Source organism: Lepidochelys kempii, chromosome 16 (assembly GCF_965140285.1).
Source record: "Lepidochelys kempii isolate rLepKem1 chromosome 16, rLepKem1.hap1, whole genome shotgun sequence".
NCBI lineage: Eukaryota > Metazoa > Chordata > Testudines > Cheloniidae > Lepidochelys > Lepidochelys kempii.
This window is the reverse complement of record NC_136395.1, coordinates 19,258,081-19,279,253: the sequence shown is the minus strand read 5'-3', so window position 1 is coordinate 19,279,253 and position 21,173 is coordinate 19,258,081. Positions and strand designations below refer to the sequence as shown.

Below are 21,173 nucleotides of genomic sequence, written 5' to 3'. Positions count from 1 at the left end.
AGCTCTTCTGGGCAGGGGCCGTGACCTCCTGAGGTCCTTTCCAACCCTGATATTGTGTGATTCTACATGTTTGCACAGCACCTAGCATTACTACTGGCTTCTCAGCACTACCGCAGTGTAAGTAACACATCGTCATCGTCAAAGCAGAAGAATGGAATTCAGAACTCCTAGATGTTCTGTTCCCTTATCTGCTACCGTGCGGCCTTGGGCGTGTCACCAAAGCTCACATTTCCAACATTAGGCACATAAACAACAGCTCTGATTGTCCGAGTCACAATACCCAGTGAATTCAGCTCTGAAAATCAGGCCGCTGAAATGGTTTCATACAAATTTGGGTGTCTGATTTTAGGTACCCAGGGCCAGGCACCTAGCTGGTGTCAATAGGCCCAGCATCATTGGAAGCCTTGGGAATTATGCCCATTTACACCATCTGAGAATCTAGCCCCCCAGATTTGAAACTGTTGACCTTAGCTTCTCCGTATCACAGCTGGTCAAATGAGGATGATGCTGGTGAGACAGTTGTGAGGCTTAATTAATGTTTGTAAAGTACTTTATAAATCTGATGGTCGCAAAATGTTACTTGTCACTTGCAACTAACCGTGTTCTTGGGCCAGATCCCTAGATCCCCAGAGGTGCCCTGCATCTGCACTTCTGCAGTTCCTCTTCTTTCGGGATTTGCCTCTTTACCATTACACTAGCAATCCCACCGTTCCGACTACAGGCAGTGCCTCATTGGTGCTCGTGTGCCTGCAGGAAATTAAGGAAAATGCTGGTGCAGACAAGGTTTAGTGGTTGAACTACAACCAGGGCTTCAAACGCTCCAAACGTTCAGCGGGTTTGAATCAATCCAAATGACTCACTGTTAATAAATAGACCGATAGTTGTTTGTCAGCAAATCCAGAGTTGCACAGACCTGTTGCGTTACCTCTGGGTTTAGTTGCGGGTCTCATCCTGTAACGCAGACTGGGCTGATGAAGTCTCTCCTCGGTTTGCTGGTGAAGGTTGAATTTGTCTGCCAGACTGGGGAAGGATGGAACAGCCACCCCTGCTTTTTAGAGAGCTGGCTGCAATTTGTGTTTGATCAGACCCAGGCAGCTCTGGCTCATCCAGTGCTTTATGCATTCCCACCCCTGCAGTCTGCCGCACACAAAGCCCGTTCTTCCCGAAAAAGTCTGCAAAGGCCTGATCTGTACACAGTTCTTGTACTGGTATATTTATGTTGGTTAGGGGAGTGATTTTTCCCCCAACTGTTTTATGCCTTTAATAGCTTATTCCCCTTCCCTTACAGCATAAGCTGTAAGCTCCTTTACACCAGTACTGCTGTATCCACACTAGGGGATTCGTACCAGTACAGTAAAAGTGGGGCAACTTTTGTGTGTAGACAGGGCCTAATGTGGGCTGTCTTGGTTCTTGTGTGACCAACCTTAGACACGGTGGGCTTGGTTTTCAGCAGCGCTGAGCCCCCATAGCACTCATTAACTTGTAATGTTGTGGGTGCTCGGCACCTCTGAAAATCAGACGGTTGGTGTTCCAGTTGCTCCCACACAAATGAAGGCCTTTCTGCTCGGAAATGAGGCAATACGGGCGCCACGGTCCTGCTCAGTAGCCAGAGCAGAGGACTTGCTCCCAGTAATCGCTTGCCACTAAAATGTAGCTGTGTGTTTAAAAGGAAGAAAGTCTCTTTTCGTTAATAAATGTCTGTTGGACTCTTTCTGTGTAATGGTTGCTGCAAACTCGTATTAGCAACCATTTGCCATGCATTTAAAGTACTACTCCGCATAATGGTTTATAGGCCTGTGACATCTCCAGCTCATGCACAGACCCTGGAAAAGGCAAGGGGGGAGGGGAAAGAGATGCGGGGGGCGGCGGGGCGCGAGAGTTGGAGACAGCATTGTCCTTGCTTTGAGAAGCCACCGGGGATAGGCCCGGGCTCTGCCTCCTGCTTCAGCTGACCCTTGCCAGCAGATGGGCAACAGGACGGGAATGCCCTTGTGAGCCAGGGATTTAACAGGGCTTTATTTAGGGAAGAATAGCCTGCTTAGCCGATAAAGAGCATGTAAGATGGTATGGGGCGGGCTTTGATGTCTTGCTGGCCCAGCAGGGAGCCAAGTGATGACTGACAGCAGTGTGTCACAGGATTACTCGGCCCCTGACAATGCCTCTCTCTGTTCCTGTGATGTTGCTAGTCTGTTACAGCTACTTTTTCTGTTGTTATGTGCCTCTTTAGGTGGCATTCCTCCTCCCCAAGCCTCCTACCCCATTAGAGTACAGACAGGCTGAAGATACAGTAGGTAGCATGAGGCAGTGGGGAGGCATTAGAACAAATGGCGTAAGAGTGACTTGAACGCTCATGTGTACATGGATTTGTATAATTGCAGGTCAGGGAAAGTGAGCAGGCTTTGCACAGGCCGGTCACGGCTCAGACTCCAGATTTCAAACTTGGGGCAGCTGGAAAATAAAGAGTCCACAAAGTAACCAGAGTTGCCCTGTACAACGATTGTTGTTCTGTGCAGAGCCTTGTTTTTTAATTAACTTTCTCTCTGTGTGTATGAGAGAGAGAGAGAGAGAGACTATGTTAGAATTTATAGTGAAAAGAATAGTGAATATGGGTTCAAATTCTGCTCTCAGTTACATCAGTGTAAATCCAGAGTAACTCTCTTAATTTCTGTAGAGTTACTCTGGATTTACACTGGTGTAACTGAGATCAGAATTTGGCCTGCGATTTTTTTTTTAATTACTTGTAAAATGCAGGCTTGAAATAATAGCAGCACAGCCATGGAACAGACTTTCTTCTTCATAGCATTTATCACGTGATACTGCAAGCGTCGGTTGTCATATGGTAATTACACATTGTGTCCAAACACCCGATATCTTTTTAGTAGTCTGCAAACCAAAGCCCCATCTCTCACCACCTGCATGGAGAATAAAGAGCAAACAGCTCAGAGAAAAAGAAAGAAATAGAGAAATAAAATGCCGGGGCTGGAGGTCATTAAACGGACAAAGACCAAGTTGTTGTTTTTTTTTTTCATTTTTTCAAACATCCTTCCTTAATCACCCTTAGAAAGTCCAGGTAGAAAAGCCAAAAACGGACACCATGGCAGCCAGGAATTTGTTTTGTTGTAAATGCTGAAACTCTGAATCACACCCTTTCTATCCTGAATACACACGTTTGTTTTCTCTGTCTCTTATGCTTGCTAGTACTCTTCATAAACTGTTTGGGTATAAACTGAATAGCCCCTTAACAGTACCGTTCTTTGCAAGACTTCATTCGGAAGATAGCATGTTTATATTAAAATAATCACTCAGGATCTTCTTAGAAGGTTGAAATGCAGCGTTTATTTAGCAGTTGTGTAGGAGGAGCTGGCAGTTTTCTCTCTTCTGTCAACGACAGTGGAACTCCTTGCCACATGATGTCATTGTGGTCACAAACTTACTGAGCTTGAAAGAAAGATTGGATGTTTATAGGTTAACAAGAATAGCTAGAGTTGTAATTAATGCAGCCAAAAAAAAAAAAAAGTTTTGGAAGGGGAAAATACCTAACATTTTAGGGTTTAAGCCAATCTCTATTGGGGATCTGGATGAGACCCTTTATGGGCGGAGGGGCGGGGACAGATTACACCCCATCTGTCTATCGAGGGGTTCTTACACCTTCCTCTGAAGCAGCTGGTGCTGGCCACACTCTGAGACAGTACACTGAACTAGATGAACCTCAGGTCTGATCCAGTCTGGCAGTTCCCATGGTCCTTTGTGTCTGAATGCTGTTCCAGATCCATTCAGTTATTTTCTCTGTGTGAGGGGCTGTACGTGAGATAATCAGGATGGGGAGTGCTGCTGCTTGATTGCCAAGCTGGACTGGGAATTCTCTGCTTCTCTGAAGCCATTTTTCAGTTACAAAAGCACCAAAAAATCTCGGGAACCACCAGCTTCTAAGTCAATTACAGTGATTCCCTTTAACATTAAAGGCTGATGTTTGAATATTGTCTCTTTTCTGGGAGGGGAGGAAAGGGGATGTTAAAATAAGGAATAGAACATAAAGTAACAAATGAAGAGTTATAAAGAACATAGGACTTACCCGATCAGCCTACTCGTCTGTGTTACCTGCCTCACAGGGGTCTTTATGAGGCTTAATTTAATTAATGGTTCTAAAACACATTGAGCAAAGTGACATCACCAGGGCCTTTGGCAATGTCCATTAATTGTTGCTTCAGGGAAAGGGAAGAGGTATGGCCTTGTAGTTAAGACACTGGGCTGGGGTTCCAGCTGTGCCGCAGACTCCCTGTATGACCTTGCTAAGTCAAGTCACTTCATCTCTCTGTGCCCCTGTTCCCCATCAGAAAAATGAAGATGATAATCCCTCTGAGGTGATGTAAGGATAAATGCATTCATGAGTTTGATGCACGTAGGTATTACAGTGGGGCTGTCTAAGTAGCTAGCTAGATAGAAAGGTTTAAAAGCTCTTCTTTAGATGACCAGCTTTTTAGTGTAGAGGTCAGACTTGCAGGTCTGTAAGGTGCGTAGCACTCTGGCCAGTTGGATGGTGAATCGGTCTGTTACGTTTTCCTTCCCCACTAAGGGCCCAGATCGGAGGGTGTGCTCAGTTCCCTCCACTCCCATTGACTTCAAAGTGAGCTATGGGTGTTCAGCACCTCAGTGGTTCGGGCCATATGGCTTTGTCTACATTAGGAAAATTAGTACCTGTTTCTCAGCACAGGTACAGATGCAGCATTGCTACCAGAGATGAAAGCATTAGCACAGACTGGGCTCAGGTGTTTTATCCCACAGTGTCATGAAAGCCTTCTCAGAATTAGATGAGACAGTGGTGAAAATGCCTGTGCCCATGTACATCACCATTGCTGCGGAACATTGATCAGCTGGTCTCTCCTCTGTCTCCCCTCCTCTAAGTAGTGACATGGCTATGCTTGTTCATCTGATGAGCACTTTGACATGGACTACTTAGTGGTCAGTTATACTAACGCTCCTTGGAGTGATAAGTTATACCCCAAATCATATCCTTCTCCTGATTGCTAGACAGCAGACTCTCACAACCGCCCCACACCCAGGCACTGCTGGAGATGCAGGGGTGGGGAGCAGAATGGGATGCAAACTGGTACCCTTTTTTTTTTTTTTTGGTATCCTTGGTGTGACATCTTTGAACTTTTCTTTGGCATTGACAACCTTGAAAAGACTGACTCCTCTAACAAAAGGGCTCTCATAGCAAGGCTGCAGCTGTATCTCCCTATGAAGCAATAATCTAATCATTAGAAGCAGCTTGCCTGCCAATTTTTGTGTGGCATTTACAGCTTCCTTAATATCACTTAATTAGTCAAAGGCAAATCTGGAGTTTTGCCCATTGAGGGATTTCACTCAGTTTGGTTGATGGACGGTCTGCTCTGCAAAAAGGCAAACAGGGCCAAATGTTAGATACAAGAGAAGGGCTGGAACCACACTCAGAAATTCAAAGTTGATCCAAAAAATGCAGGAGGAATGGCCGGGAGAAGAGGAGCTAGTCAATAGAGACAAATGCACAGTAGTTCCACACGGTATTTCAAGCGAAACAGGCAAGTCCTTTTACCAGCATCATGGTGCTACCAGAAGGTTTGTCCTGAGAGCAGAGTATGCTTTATATCCATCATATGCATGCAAGGCAGAGAAGGTTCTCTTTGAATGCCTGTCTTATCCCACCAAAGCCACAATACAGAATCTTTGCTCCATCTTTTGGCTTTGCAATGTTCTAAGGCAAGCAGGTAGAGCCAGAAAATCGCAATGACCAGTGCTGGAATTGAACACCTTTCTCTATTTGAAGAGTCTCTTCTGCCTGTTAGGCCAAGGGAGTGAGTAGACATAGGCCAGGGTGCTGTGGGGTGAACAGCTCTCCAGTTTCATTTTTCATCCTGTCTCCACAGGGAGATGAACAGTGGGTGGTTGGTAAGTGAGAGATCTGTCCGTTCTCTTCTGTGTAGCTATAGTGTGATCGACCTAGATAATTCTACGGTTGGGTTCTTTATTGGTTAACGTTTTCTGCAGCAGAGCAACAGTCGATGCTCCGTGTCATCCAGTGATCTTTTCCCTTCATCTTACCAAGCTTGTTTGCATCAACCGATGACATTGTATGTAGGCCATCTGTTGACGTGTCGAAAGGCACGCGGCACCGTTGATGAATTCTTTGCCCCCAAAAGCCTGGGTTGCGTTGGCTGCAGATGGCTCGTCCAACACGATAGGTAAAAAAGCAGGTGTTGCATCAGCCTTGGCCCATAGGTATCCCAGCCCTGTTGCCTGGCACAGATTCAGCCGCAGGATGGAATTAGCTGTTGGAGATGCTGTCAAGCAGATTGATGGCGTGATCCACATTGAAATGTTCTCTGATAAATTATACGGGCCGCTCAGTTCTTCTCCAAAGACACACCATGAGTTCTAGGTCTGTGCATCAGAACTCAATATGCTTTCTAAACCTGGCGCAATTCTGGGAACTCCTTGGGTTGTTACAACCTACACGTGTTGGTTAAAGGTCATTAGGACTTGTTGCATTGCATTGCACAAGGGTTTCACACAGCTGAAGACAAAGAAAGAGCAGGCCATGCTGAACAAAGATCGCTGAGAATGAGCTTGTTCACAGTTAAGGGGCGATAAAGATATTATCAGAAGGATTTCTTGGAGTTATCAGATTTCTCATTATGGCCCCAAAACAAGAGTATTCTCCCAAATATGTGCCTTTGAACTAATCCAGCACATAGGAGTTTTTGAATCCAAGATGAGTGTTCTGCACAGCTCTTCAATTAAACAAAAGTATCAGTGAAACATAGCATGTTAGAATTTTAGTGTGCAAATTAAGGATAGCTTCAGATTTTTTTTCTGTCTGTGTCTCTTAGTCCTTTCCAACAATGAATGTTTGATATTCTCAAACCATGAGCGTATTTTGCATATTCTAGCAAATTGAATCTGACAGAAGTAGCCTTCTCTGTTGGATATTCAGGACTTTGATGCACAAGTTTTAGAACCAAATAGGGAACACTAGAGTTACTACAGAATTTACTACTCCAGGGTTCAGTGAGAGCAAAGCAAAGTGTGGAGTTAATGTTCCACTGAGTTCAGAAAGCTACAGTGGGATTTTCAAAAATGCCTAGAAGGTTTGGGAGCACAAGTCTCATTCAGTCCCATGGGACTTGTGCTTTGTTTTAGTTCTTTCGAAAATCCCACCCCAAAATTATAATCTTAGATTATAAATTTACTTATAGTTTAGTAAATATTTTGGGAGCAGGAATTGTGTGTTCCAACGAGTAAATGGACAGCAGTAACGTCTAGCGCTCTCTGTCAAGAATCAGGACCCAGTTGTGCTAGGTACTCCTAGACTAGTGGTTCTCAACCCACGGCTTGCGGTCCATTTGCAACCCAGTCAGCACACAGCTGCGTCACATGTGACATCCTCAGGGCCATACAGGTAGTATATTTATTGTGTGAATGTATGCCATATAACACATAGAGAGCTGCATATGTGGCCCACAATGGTAAATAGATTGAGAACCACTGCTCCAGATATACAATGAAAAAAACAATTGAGCATATTGTTGATGATACCATAATAAAAATAATAAACAATAAAATGACAACCCTTTGCAAACCTCTCCTAAAGTCCTTTTCCCTCTCATCTTTTAATTTTATCCATCCATTACTGTGCTTCCAATAGGATCCCATTTATCTGAACTCTGAACCACCAAAATGTTCTCATATCTGCATCACAGTCATATCCCCCAGACACCAGCATTTGGACTTCAGCTCCTCTGCCATTTCTCTAAATGCTTTACGTCCCCAGAACACTTCTTGAATAAAGAGATCGCACGGTAAATCAGAAGGTTCTAAACCCAAAAGAGGTGTGCATGTTGTCACCGTGTTCCAGGTGACTCCGCCATGGTGGATGTCTTTCAGGGAGCACACTGGCAGCACTACTAAGAATTAGTCTCTCTGTTGTGCAAAACAATAATGATTCTTTAAACCGGGGGGCTGGGGGGAAAGAATCTGTACAACAGCCATGAAACCTCTGTTCAGTTTGGTATTCCCTTTTTATCTTGTGTTTGGACCAGCCAAAGCCTTGGTTGGGAATGAGAAACAATGCATCATGGAGAACATTGAGGGGGGGGGGAATCATTCTTCTTTAAACTCGCATCATCTTAGTTCTCTTGTTGAATTCCCAAGACTGACTGACTTGATCCATATTTTTTTCTACTTCGTGATGTCACAGGTGGATCTTATGACTTGGAGACTGAGAACAAATCTCAGGAGCAGATGATCGCTTCAAATGGGCAGATAAAAAACAGAAATTATAGAGAAGCAGAACAGTTTCTGGGTGTTTGTCTCACTTCTGTTTCTTCCTCTCAGTTGTCCAGAAGGTCTCAGCATCTGAAATGTTCCGAAACTTGGTTTGGTGCAAAGCATCAGTAGCTCTAGTCTTGTTTTGGATCTTGGCTGTCATAGAATATCAGGGTTGGAAGGGACCTCAGGAGGTCATCTAGTCCAATCCCCTGCTCAAAGCAGGACCAATCCCCAATTTTTGCCCCAGATGCCTAAATGGCCCCCTCAAGGAACTGACAACCCTGGGTTTAGCAGGCCAATGCTCAAAACAACTGAGCTATCCCTTCCCCCTGTGTCACACGTCATTTTATGTTGAATGTTTCCCTGGTTTTCCTTTCCCTCTGCATTTTACCATCAGTTGTCTTGGAGTCTAGAAGGTGATAAACATTTGAGTCCACTGCACTAGCAAAGCCATCAAGCGCCCAAGACAGTGTGAAAGTGGTGATTCATGCCTGGTACGGTCTGCTGGCGTTCTCAAAGTGTGGGTTATATTTCTTGCACCACGCAATGGTGCTACAGGCTTCAGAGCAGCTAGGCTAAAGGATGGTGCTTGGAAGATACAAGTCCAAGAACAGGCATTGCATTTTGCTTTGAGGGGAGGAGAGGTTGTTGGGAAAGGCACCACCATCCCTTCCTGGTCAGTCTGCATTTAGGAGCTGCCTGACCTCCTGCATAGCGATAGCATTCTGGGGTGGTGACTCGGATTGTGGGACAAGGTGGGGATGGGAGGAAACTGTTATTTTTAAGAATAGTGAATACTGGGAAGAAAAAGAGCAAATTGCCTCATTTTTCCACTCTAGTATGTTCTTTTCTCTTGTCTTTTTTTTCCTGCCAGGCCCCATCACTTTTCCATTTATTTTCTGTTGTGTCAGTTCTACATTGTCTGTCTCTCTTTTGGAAAGAGAAACCAAGAGGTAGGGATGGGGATGTCCTCCTGAATTCACACTCCAGCACTTGGCACTTTACAGAGACCTCAGAAATGTTTTGTGCCGGGGGCGGGGGGTGTGGTTGAGGTTGACCTGGCTGCCAGCTTCTTACACTGATAAGCCCCTCTGGATACTAGCCTGGTTTTGTATTCAGCGTGATGTAGAAATCGCCTGTTGTACTTAATGTGAGTCAGATGACTCCAGGTTATTTTTTCCCCAGGAGTGCTGAGCTTTTTCCTCTTTTGCAAACTGGCCGCATCCGGCCGCCTTCATCTTTGCTCAGGATAAAACAAATCATTTTAGGCTGTTTCCTCTGCTCCCGTAATTGTCTCTCTTCAGAGGCTCCTGGTGCCCTGTTCTCCAAGGCTGCAATTTAATTACAGGTGTGCGCAGGCAGCTTTAAGTGTGGTCTCTTATTCCTACCAGTGTGGAGGTTTATTCCCCAAATGACACCACGCAATTACTGGCTTCTATCTCTCTCTCCCCACCTTGTCCCCCCACCCCTGCCCCACTGCACAAACACAGCTTTGTCCCCACCCTCTTAATGAAGTGATTAGAGGGACTCCAGGGGGACTTTGATCTTACCTGTCACCTGGCAACACTAAAAACATCTTCTAGATTTCTGACAAGAAAGAACAGGAACCAGGGCTGTCTCTGGGTAGAGGGTGCCAAGTTTCTAGCTGTGTATCCCAGAGCAATGCGTAGACCTTTAATGGGCCTGGCACTAGAAATCAGGGTGTAACGGTGCCCCTGAAATGTAGATGGAGTGTGCTCTTGACATCTGTCCCTGTTAGTGCCTCTGATCCAATATTGCTTTAGGTAATTCTTCGCCGGAGTCCAGACGCTGCAAAGATCTGATACAGTAGGAACATATTTCAGAGTAACAGCCGTGTTAGTCTGTATTCACAAAAAGAAAAGGAGGACTTGTGGCACCTTAGAGACTAACCAGTTTATTTGAGCATGAGCTTTCGTGAGCTACAGCTCACTTCATCGGTAGGAACATAGGAATTGCCGGACTGGACCAGGCCCATAGTCCATCATGAACGGCATCCTGCCTCTGATGGCAGCCAGGTCCAAATGCTTCAGAATACAGTACAAGGAACCCCATAATGAACAGTTAATGGAATGTTTCAGAGTAGCAGCTGTGTTAGTCTGTATCTGCAAGAAGAAAAGGAGGACTTGTGGCACCTTAGAGACTAACCAATTTATTTGAGCATAAGCTTTCATGAGCTACAGCTCACTTCATTGGATGCATGCAGTGGAAAAGTTAATGGAATGACTTGCTTATAGGGGAAGTTTCTTCCTAACCCCTGACATTTAGTGTCTATCTTGTGCCCTGAACTTTGACTTTTTCTGACCCTTTCATATTTTACTCCATCTAATGAAAGAGAAGATTGGCTTTTTGTATCCATTTAAATGTTTGCTCCTCCTCTGAACTGTGCTAAAATCTTGGCATTTCAGAGTCGGGCTGGGACTGTGTGTTGAGAAACCTTTTTCCTACCAGTGCCCCTAAGTTACCTGGGTTTGCAGAACTCTACCTCAGACGTGGAGGGCTGCTTTTGGAATGGCTCTTCTGGAAGGAAGAATTTAACAGGCTGTGGATTTCTCTGCCCATCATGAGTCCTGGTTAGGGCTCAAGAGCCTGTCATGTCTAGGTGCTGGATCACAGAAAGAAACCTTGGACAGTCCCCCAGTTATGGGGACATGGTTAGGTTCTATCTGTCCTACAGCTGTGTTATGCATTTGTAAGCCTTTCTGCAGAGCCCCTTACCATAGTATCTGGGGGCCCCACAAACCTTCATGAATGTGGCTGTACAACAGGGTGTGGAGTGGCAGGGGGCATGTTATCATCCCTGTTTTGCAGCTGAGGGAGCTGAGGCACAGTGAAATTAAGTGACTTGCCCAGCGTTGCACAGCAAGTGTGTGACAGAGTCAAGGACTGAATTCAGATCTCAGATCTTTGTGGTTATGACACTGAGCCCACAGCCCAGTGTCATAACCACAAAGCCATCCTTCCTCACTGTGGTCATCTGTAGACGAGACCCTAGAGATCTACAGTAACTCAGAAGTCAGTGGAGTTTCCGGATTTTACTCTGGTGTAACTGAGATCAGAATCTGGCCCGGTGATCCTGACCTTCCAAATTTACTATTGCTATAGATTATTACTACTGCCTAGGACTCTTTCACCTCTTGTTTCAATAGGGTCCCGACACCAACAGCAACGCTATATTTGTCTTAGGTTTCAGAGGAGCAGCCGTGTTAGTCTGTATCCGCAAGAAGAACAGGAGGACTTGTGGCACCTTAGAGACTAACCAATTTATTAGAGCATAAGCTTTCATGGGCTATAGCCCCCTTCATCGGCTGCATAGAATGGAACATATAGTAAGAAGATAGATATATACATACATAAAGAGAACATGAAAAGGTGGAGTAAGAAGCTAATTAATTAAGATGAGCTATTATCAGCAGGAGAAAAAAAAACTTCTGTAGTGATCATCAAGATGGCCAATTTCAACAGTTGACAAGAAGGTGTGAGGATACTTAACATGGGGAAATAGATTCAATATGTAGGTAACTTCTGGGTACTCTTCTGGCTCTGTCAATAGTTTTTTCACTTCAGCAGGTGGGTATTGTAGCTTGATAGAGATCTTGTAGGTGTTTGTCTCTGTCTGAGGGATTGGAGCAAATGCGGTTGTATCTTAGAGCTTGGCTGTAGACAATGGATCATCGTGTGGTGTGTCCTGGATGGAAGCTGGAGGAATGTAGGGAAGTATAGCGCTCAGTATAGGGGGTTGTTTATGTGACCATCGCTTATTAGTACATTAGTGTCCAGGAAATGGACCGCTTGTGTGGATTGGTCTAGGCTGAGGTTGATGGTGGGATGGAAATTGTTGAAATCGTGGTGGAATTCCTCAAGGGCTTCTTTTCCATGGGTCCAGATGATGAAGATGTCATCAATGTAGCACAAGTAGAGTGGGGGCGTTTGGGGACGAGAGCTAAGTCAGCCATGATTAGTGTAGGTTCCACAGCACAGCTCCATCGATTTGTGGCACTGGTTACAGGAAGCAGCCTTTCCTCTCCTGCATCCCCATTCCCTGCCTCTCCCTCTACAGCTGATCACTGTAGCAGGGGGTATTGATTTACTAATTGGGCAGTGATTTCACCTGATTGATAATAAAGTGGTGTACAACCTCCCTGCTGAGCTGAAATTCAGCCTGGCAGCTACTGATAGATTACTTGTCCTCAGCAGCAAATAGTTCTGTGTTGTTAAGTAAACTTATTTGTTGGCCAGTAACCCTCAAATTACTGTCGTAAGTGCTTGAAGACGCAATGAAAGTGTCCGTCTGAAACTTCATCATATGTTGAGAAACTCACTTAAATAAGTAAGTGGTGACTAAAATTACTACCTAAATAAAAGTAGGTGACTGTGTGTCAAGACTCCTCGGTTCTATTCCTGGCTGTTCCCCAACTCATTATGTGACTTTGGGTGGGTCATTTCACCTCTGTGCCTCAGTTTCCCCCTCTGCTAAATGACCTGGCACTTGGTAGACAATATAACACAAAATGCAAGACCAAACGCCTGTGGTTTCTAACGCTCTAGTCTAGTGCATACCCGTGTATATGAATGAATATCACTGCTAGAGCATGCTCAGGGCGTTTGTTGTCTACCATCACCTCATGTAGAAGAGCAGATACATTCTTACCTGCTTTGCAATGGGCTCTGAGATCCATTATTGCTATTTATTACTTATATCACTATAGCACCTACAGGCACCTACCAGAGCTGGGGCTCCACTGTGCTGGGCACTGTGCAGATCCATAGTGAGTGATGGCTCCTGCACTGAAGAACTTACACTCTAAACAGACAAGACAGCCTAAAGGCTGGGAGGGTAAACAGAAGCCCCAAGAGGGGAGGTGACTTGCCCAAAGTCACAGACCAGGACCTTGTGGCAGAGCCTATAGAACAGGGGTGGGCAAACTTTTTGGCCCGAGGGCTGGGTAGGGAAGGCTGTGCCTGCCAAACAGCCTGGCCCCCTCCCTCTATTCGCCCCCTCCCCCTTCCCACCCCCTGACTGTCCCCCTGAGAACCCCCGACCCATCCAACCCCCCCTTACTCCTTGTCCCCTGACTGCCCCCCCATCCCACCCCCTATCCAACCCCCCCCCCGTTCCCCAACCCGTGACCACTCCAGAATCTCCACCCCATCCAACCGCCCCCTGTCCTCTGCCTGCCCCCCGGAGACCCCCGCCCCTAACCACCCACTGCTCCCTGCCTGCCCCCCAGGATCCCCTACCTACCCAACTGTTTTCACCGCCGCGCGTGTGCCGTCCCCTCACCATGCCTCTCAGAGTGGCAGGAGTTCGCAGCCCCGCTGCCTGCGCATTGGCGTGGCTGTGGGGGAAGGGGCTGGGGGCTAGCCTCCTGGACCAGGAGCTCAGGGGCCGGGCAGGCTGGTCCCGCAGGCCGTAGTTTGCCCACCTCTCCTATAGAACCACTAGAAGATCCATTTTGGAATGTAGCAGCCAGTCAGAATACAGTTGTCTTTGCAACAGACTCCGGTGCGGAAGCTGTCACAATTCCAGGCAACTGTACCTGTCTTCCCCCTCAGAGGTCTGGCTCATCAGCCATCACCTCTCTTGGGGGAGACCTGCATCTCTCTTCTTCCTGACTGGGGTTTTTCCAGGCTGCACAATTCCGTACCTACACTGTGTTATTTGCCCACAAGCCAGAGAGCCTAAACAGGCCAGCGTCGGTGGCTCTCTTCAGAGGCCAGAATTGCCCTCATGTATAAGTTACCACACAGCAAGCACATGTATTCTTAAGGTGGAAGAATCAAAGAGAAAAAGTACTAAAAGAATAAAAGAGCCTAGTCACATGCTAATAAACTTACTCGAGATCACCCTGCCTGCCAACTCCTGCGGGTGCTCTGATAGGAGTCAATCCTTCAAACCCTTGTGTTTACAAGTTCATAACAGCGATAGCTCAGAACAAGCAGACTCATGCATACTTTTCCCTTATACAACTTGATCTTCCTATTCCAGGAATAGATAATCCATATGGTCCCTTCCTCAGGGCATAGCTTCAAAAGGCTGGGGTTTTGCATACCTGGGGAGGAGGCCAGGAATTTGTATTCACGTCCCCCTAGATATTTCTCAGGAAACCCACTTCATACGTATTACCCCAAAAGACCATTCTTGTCTGCTGCATTGTTCAGTACAGTCCTTTGGTCAGCCAGGCCCACAATAATACAGAACCTTTGTATCTCATACAGTGGACTCCAAAGATACTTAAACTTAGTTCAAGAAGGTTTTTCCAGGCTATTGCAGGCAATTGCCGTATCTGCCACAAAAGTCGACAAGTTGTATGTGTTGTTTGCAGGCTACTGGCAGAAATAATTGTCTTGGGTTGGGGTATTTGTTTTTTTAGCACAGGGTTTAGTTCTGTTATAAAATATTTTCATTGCTCAGTGTCTTAAGGCTGGGGGTTTTTTTTATTTGAAAACTGCTGTGTCACACACTTCATCAGCCGTCAGCACACACACACCCTCCCACCCTCCCCCCGCCAGAGCATTTGTTCAGAACAAAGGCTCCCTTTTAAAAATGGCATGATATTTTGCCACTTTTATGAAAAACCTGTCACAACAATATCTAATTCTGCATGAGACAGAATTTAAAAACAGGCATCAAGGAGAGGAAGCTGCTAATGCACAAATGTCACTTGCACAGCTGTAGAATAAGTAACCCACCAAACTGGATTTCAAAAGGAAAGAAATGTAAACTCCTTCTCTTTGCTCTCTTCTTTTCAGGCCTGACCTTCGCAGGAAAACCCAAGGCAAACGCCGCCTGGCTGAAATCTTGCGATCTGAATACTCTAGTGGGATGGACTCTGGTGTATCCAAGGTCAAGAGAAAGAAAAAACATGGAAAACCTGGCAACCAGAAAATGCTGACCTGAACTGGGAGTTTCCAGCCCTTTGCTGCAGAAACTAGTTCTGGAGAATGCATGGGGCAGAAGGCAAAGGGACATGCAACGCAAACTGAGGTGCACCAGAATTTAACAGAATTTTTAAAAGGCTAAACCCTCAGAGAGCTGAGCCTCCAGAAGACCTGAATGGGGCTGAAATCAAACATGTCCTGTTCTCAGTCAAGATTGCTCCGTTGCAAATAAACGCAGCTTCATGAAGATGCACAAAGTTTCTAAGTTTTGCAGTGTTAAGCCATGACCATTGTTTTTGTAAAGAAAATTTGGAGCAGTCACATGAAGTGTAGGGGGAAATGTGCAACCACCAAAATATAAAGTGACCATCAAATGGGTTAAGATAGGAGCGGAGTTCATTGGGGTGATTATGATGTTTAAAAGGTCTATAGGAACCAATTGTTTAATTTTTTTTAATAGAGAAAGCTGAAGTATTGCAGTGGGCATTACTACCTTAGTTGCTTATTCTAAGGTTAGCTAGTATGCAAGCCTTAGTCTGACCTGAACAAACTGTGGCATTTGGGCCAGATCTCAATGGCATTGAAGTGAATGGCAAAACTCCCAATCACTTAGGAACAAGATTGTATGTAAATAGACAAAGGACCAAATGCTCTATTCCCTACTCCTGTCTCGGGCAAAATTTATAGGTAAGATTTGTCCCTGAATCCTTCAGGATTTAGCCACATGTAATGTCTTGCTTCTCAGCACAGAAAAGTCTGAGAGGAGCATTTCTAACACTTAATGATACCATCATTTTGAAGCGCGCCTTGTTGCTTATTCTGAAAAGCACATTGACTTTAGCTGTTCCTGGCATCGGTCAAGCTTATTTATTTATTTTCTTCTCCTTTTCAGGAGTATATTGTAGGCTAATTGATTTGTCTCCTTGTGTTCCCCTGTTTGCCTTTGAAGTGGAAAGACCCAACAGCTGGAATTTCTTCCTTCCTTTATTTATTTTATTCCTCATCTGAACCCAGGAGGGAGGGGACTCCTGGGAGTTCTTTGTGGTGTGATCTGAGAGAGGCTGTGATTGGGCCCATTCATGATTGCCTTGCACTTGGAACGAAATCCTAGGCCCTTTGAAGGCAATAGCAAAACTCCCCGTGATGTCAGTCGGGCCAGGATTCTGTTGGGTCGTCATTCTGTGCAGGAGATGGTGCTTTCTCAAGGCCTGGTCTGAGATTGCAGAATGAGTTTCCCACTGGAACTACGGACCTTCACAAACTTCACCACCTTCCGCTCTGAGTGCAAGGCTCATGGCGTCAGTCTGCCTTCTCTAAGAAAAGGACAGAGCAAACACACATGCTAAAAAACAAAATAAACGCGAACCAAAACACAAACCCTACCAAAACAGTGCGCTCCACTGCACACACCATTCTCCCCTGGGGAGAGGATGAGAGAGAGAGAACAAACTACACATGACAGATGTTAGTCATGTCGCCTAATGCACGACCGTAAGGGGCTCAGATAGAACAGCAAGGAGGGTGGGATAAGAACGTATATGAAACTGAATTCACAGCAGTGCAAAGTGGGGTTAAAATTTGCCCGAATCAGCATGGTATCCACTTGGCACTGAGATAAGTGATGACACACGATGCGGAGTAACAGTGAGTTGGGTCTCGTGTTGCAGAAGGAGAGCAATCAGTCCAAAAGTGTGTATTTTGTCAAGAATAATTCTTCCCTTCTCCCGGGCGATCACTGAACAGCGACTTCCTGGTTTGACAGCAGTAGTTTTTGAGAAAGAAGGATGTGGAAAAACTGAAGGGCAGAGAGTAGGAGGGCAATCAGCATTTATTAGATTAAAATTAAATAAAGAAACCACCCTCCTGATATTTGTGGGAGTGGAAGGGAATGGGAAATCAGGTTTATAAAACAACCTGAGGCTGAAAATGACTCATCATGTGATGCAGAAAGTGTAAGCTTGGGGAGAATTGATCCTGTGCATGAAGGGTGGGAAAAGTATGACCTTCTCCAAGCTGATTGTCATATGAGAATTAATAGAGACTATTGGTGAATTTATAATACTAAAGACCAGACAACACATGTTAGTCAGACATTAGGAAATCTCTTCGCTCTCTGTGTTATTGGGGCATGTAATGGGCTTGATGAAACAGTGAGCCATTAAGCTTTTTTACCTGTATACTTTTCTCTGTGAGCCGCACCATCTTTTAGTTGAGAGCTGCGGATTAATGCTGAGTGATTCTGGGAAGGAAGGTGGGGGAGATCATCAGGAAAAATGGTAAAGGAAATAGATGTATAGTTAAAGAAAAGTCCAAGATCTGATCATGATGTTGAGGTCCCTTCTGCAAACCTGGATTTATGGGTGGGTTTATCTGTAGCTAAATTCTGCTCTCAGTTACACCTGTGCAGCCGAACTGATTGCATTGTCTGTCCCAGAATCTGTATTCTGATCTAGTTTATCACTTTACTGCCCAGATAATACAGGAAGGAAGATGTAGCAGCTTTAGCTAAATTTAAACCACATTTAATATAAATCATACAATATAAATATTGAGTGTTGCTCTTGGTATAGAGATTCTATCTCGGTTGTGTGAAAACCTCAGCATAATTCTACTGTATATTTGTCTGTATCTTTAAATTTTAAAGGGCGCCTTTATTGTCCCATTGACTTTTTGTTTGATTTCACAGCAGAGTTTGGTTTTAAAAGTGATAACGCCTTTTGTTTTTAATTTTCAGTTAATCCCACCTCTTCTGATATGCTGCACTTCAGATTTCCATTCATATATACCCTTACAATCAAGGAATTCTATTCCTGGTGTGTGGATGGAGCCTGGAATTCTCATTCCAAAAAACGCTCCTGCACTTTCTTGCTTACAATCTAAATAAACATGAGTCCAAAGATGTAAGATCCATGGGGCAGTGACCATATCTTTGTCTGTGTCTGGCATAGGGCCAAGTAAGGGGCCAGATCCTACTCTTTTCAAGGTCAGAAAGGGCCCTGCCTGGGTGGGACTGGTACAATTGTGCTGCACAATTGGGGCAGACTAGCAATTCATGCTCTCCCAGAGGCTAAGTGGAACCATCCCAAGAAAGCTGAAGTTGGTGCATCATCCCGTGGGTGCTTTTGATCTCCACTGACTCCCCATTCGCTTCAGAAGAGAATTCAAGATTCTGCTCCTAATGTACCTTTGGGCTGGGGCCTGGTTCCAGCAGAGACTGCCTCTGAGACCCTCCAAGACAGCTACGCTGCGCAGATATTTGAAATGCCCCAGATTTCACCTCTCAGATGCTGGCAGGGGGAGGTGCTGTTGGTGGTAGGGCTCCACTTGGGGCTTCCTTTCCAGAAGATCAGGCTGAGCATGTTCAGATCTAAGTTGAAGACACCTTTGCTATAAAACCTTTTCCCTGGGCCAATGCCTGTAATCAAAAACAAAACAGCAAAACTTCCCTGCCCATCCAAATTCTCATTCCTCTGTAACCCAGGGGAGCAGAGAGAGAAACACCATTTGTTCAGGACTCGTGCTTCAGCATAATTTGTTCAGTGCTTAGATGCTAGGGTAATAGGTGCTTTGTAAATACCTTTGATGGAGAGCTACTGCAGCGTGATGATTCTGCTGATCTGTGGTCTGGAATGGAGGGAAGGGGGGTATTCCTTCAGCCTCTGCAGAGAACCCCACTCTGCTGCCTGATCACTCAGGCTGTGACCTTGTTCCAGCATTTGGCACAATGGTTGCACCTGTTTACACCTGAAGTCAACGGTTAGAAAGGATCATTGACCGTCCCTGCATTGAGAAAGGAACAGACTAGCGATCCACAGGCATGTATATGTCCTTAAGTGAATCACTGCTTATACAGTATAAACAGTAGGCCAGACTCTGATCTCACATAGACTGGTTGGGATGCAGAGTAATCTTACTGACTTTCATGGAGTTGCTTCAGATTTACCATGTTCGAAATGGGAGCTGGGGTTAGCCCCCTTGTCATCCATTCCTCCTGCAGCCAGCTCCCTTAAAACCGAAAGAGCAAAGAATGAAGATGGACCACAAAGTTGGACAAAAGATCCTTTCTGTGCTTGGAAACCTAGATTGCATTTATAGTGGGCCTGACAATTGTACTAATTTGTTGATGTTTCAGAACCCAAACTCTGAACAGAAAGCAAAAGATTAATGAAATGTTTGTCAAGGAAAATCTTGGCCCTTGGGGGAAAAATAATCCTTGGACTAGAACAGTTGTAGTCTTGTAGCTGGTTTCTTTCACATGACTGATGCATCTCATCCAGCATTTGATTTCAAAAGTTTTTTTGTTTTGTTTTAAAGCCATTGCACCAGGTTTAATTCCACTAAGAATTCTCCAGGGATTTTATTCTTTGCTTTAGAGTAGAGCCCAGGATTGCAGCTGCACTTGGCAAGATGATGTACAAACAGCTAGTAATAAAGCAGGCCCTGTCCTGAGGACCATTGCATTGCAATTTTCAGTATATTGGGGAAAGATAGTCTTGTGGCTAAAACACAGAACTAAGACTTGATGCAGCTGAATTCTATGTCCACCTCTGACACAAACTTGCTCTATGATTTCTTTGGGCAGTCTCTTCCCCCGCCCAATGCCTCAGTTTCTCCATTTGTAAAATGACGATAATACCCTACCTCAGAAGGGTAGTGTGAGGTTAAATGTTTTAATGGTTTCAAAGCACGTTGGGATCCTCTTACAGAAGGTGCTATTTACATGGGAAATATACTTCATTATTATAAAGGGCATATACTCAGTGTGGTGTTTTCACTAAATTGTGATTTTAAAAAATTAACTGTTTCTTTTACTGTGACTATTAAAGCTCCCTTAAGGAAACAGCTCTAACGTTCAACACCTCTCCACTTTCTTTACCAGAAGGACTCTAGTTTGGTCAGTTCCTATTCCCTAAGCTTGATATTTCTTTTGGACTGTAGCCTTGGTTTCTCCTACTGCAGTAATTTTAGCACAAACACTATGCTAGTTAATATTTTAATAGGCTGGTTAAAATCCACTTTACCATGGAGGTTTCCAGCTTCTTCCAGGTGTGAATTAGCAAAACAAATTTAAATATTGCCATTCTAAACTTGTAGGGAAGCTTGTCCTTCATTAATGTAAGAGATGCAATCTGCTAAGAGGTACAAGGACAATTAAATATTGGAGAATGTCTTTGATTTACATTCCTACTGGGTAAATGTAAGAAAGGTTGCTGTATTTTCTCTGCCTTCACTCTCACAAAATGAAAAGCGCACCCAGTGCAAGTTGTCCTTTGATAGATTTTTAATATGATTTTAAAGAGTGTTGTTTGGCCTCATTCTTATTCAATGAGATTAATTTAAAGCACTTATCCCCTGGGTTTAAGTCAATCCATGTAGGATTTTGGACTGGGTTTGTTGCATGGGGGGTTTTGTTTGCATGCTGCTCTGAGAGACTCCTTTCCCACTTCATTAACCCTGAGCTGGGGACAATCCCTCCCATCCAGAGCCGGGGATTTACCAAACCCCACCATTCAGATGCAAAGAAACAGCACCCTCCACAAAGGCAAGGGGGCTGCTTGACTTAATTAGTTGCTGTGCATTTTGCAAAATTATAACAATGCTGACATACTGTCAGGAAGAATACAAAACAAAATAAATAGAAACAGGGTCAGCTCTGGATCTGGCGTTCCTTAGGCCTGGGAGATTCTGGGTGTTATTTCTTCGAAGGCTTTTTCCACCACCCCATCCTCCCCGAGATCTCTCCATCGTTGCCATTTACATGGAGATCCCTGGCCCAGCCTGGTCCCCCCCCCTTTCCCAGCGTCCCTCGCTGTAGTAATCACTCCTGCTGCAGGGGCTGGTCAGGGGCTAGTTGTTTTTGATCAGCAGCAGTTCGCCCTGCCCGAGGTAGGGTCCCATCACGGCGCCCCCCGGGGCGCGGTGCTAGCGGCCGGGGGAAGGCGTGGGGCCCACCACGCTGCAGCCGGGGG

At 45.1% G+C, this 21,173-nt stretch overlaps 2 protein-coding genes across 2 annotated transcripts in view; one reads left to right on the top strand and one right to left on the bottom strand.

Annotated features, from left to right (window-relative positions):
• Window positions 1–20,443, top strand: part of DDX31 (DEAD-box helicase 31) — a 75,329-nt gene extending 54,886 nt beyond the window's left edge. The window contains exon 20 of the mRNA XM_073313841.2: window positions 15,076–20,443. Coding sequence (XP_073169942.2) covers window positions 15,076–15,223 — 148 coding nt within the window. The 3' untranslated portion in view covers window positions 15,224–20,443. The remainder of the gene's footprint in view (window positions 1–15,075) is intronic.
• GFI1B (growth factor independent 1B transcriptional repressor) overlaps window positions 1–21,173 on the bottom strand; it is a 528,613-nt gene that overhangs the window by 286,429 nt on the left and 221,011 nt on the right. The window lies entirely within an intron of this gene.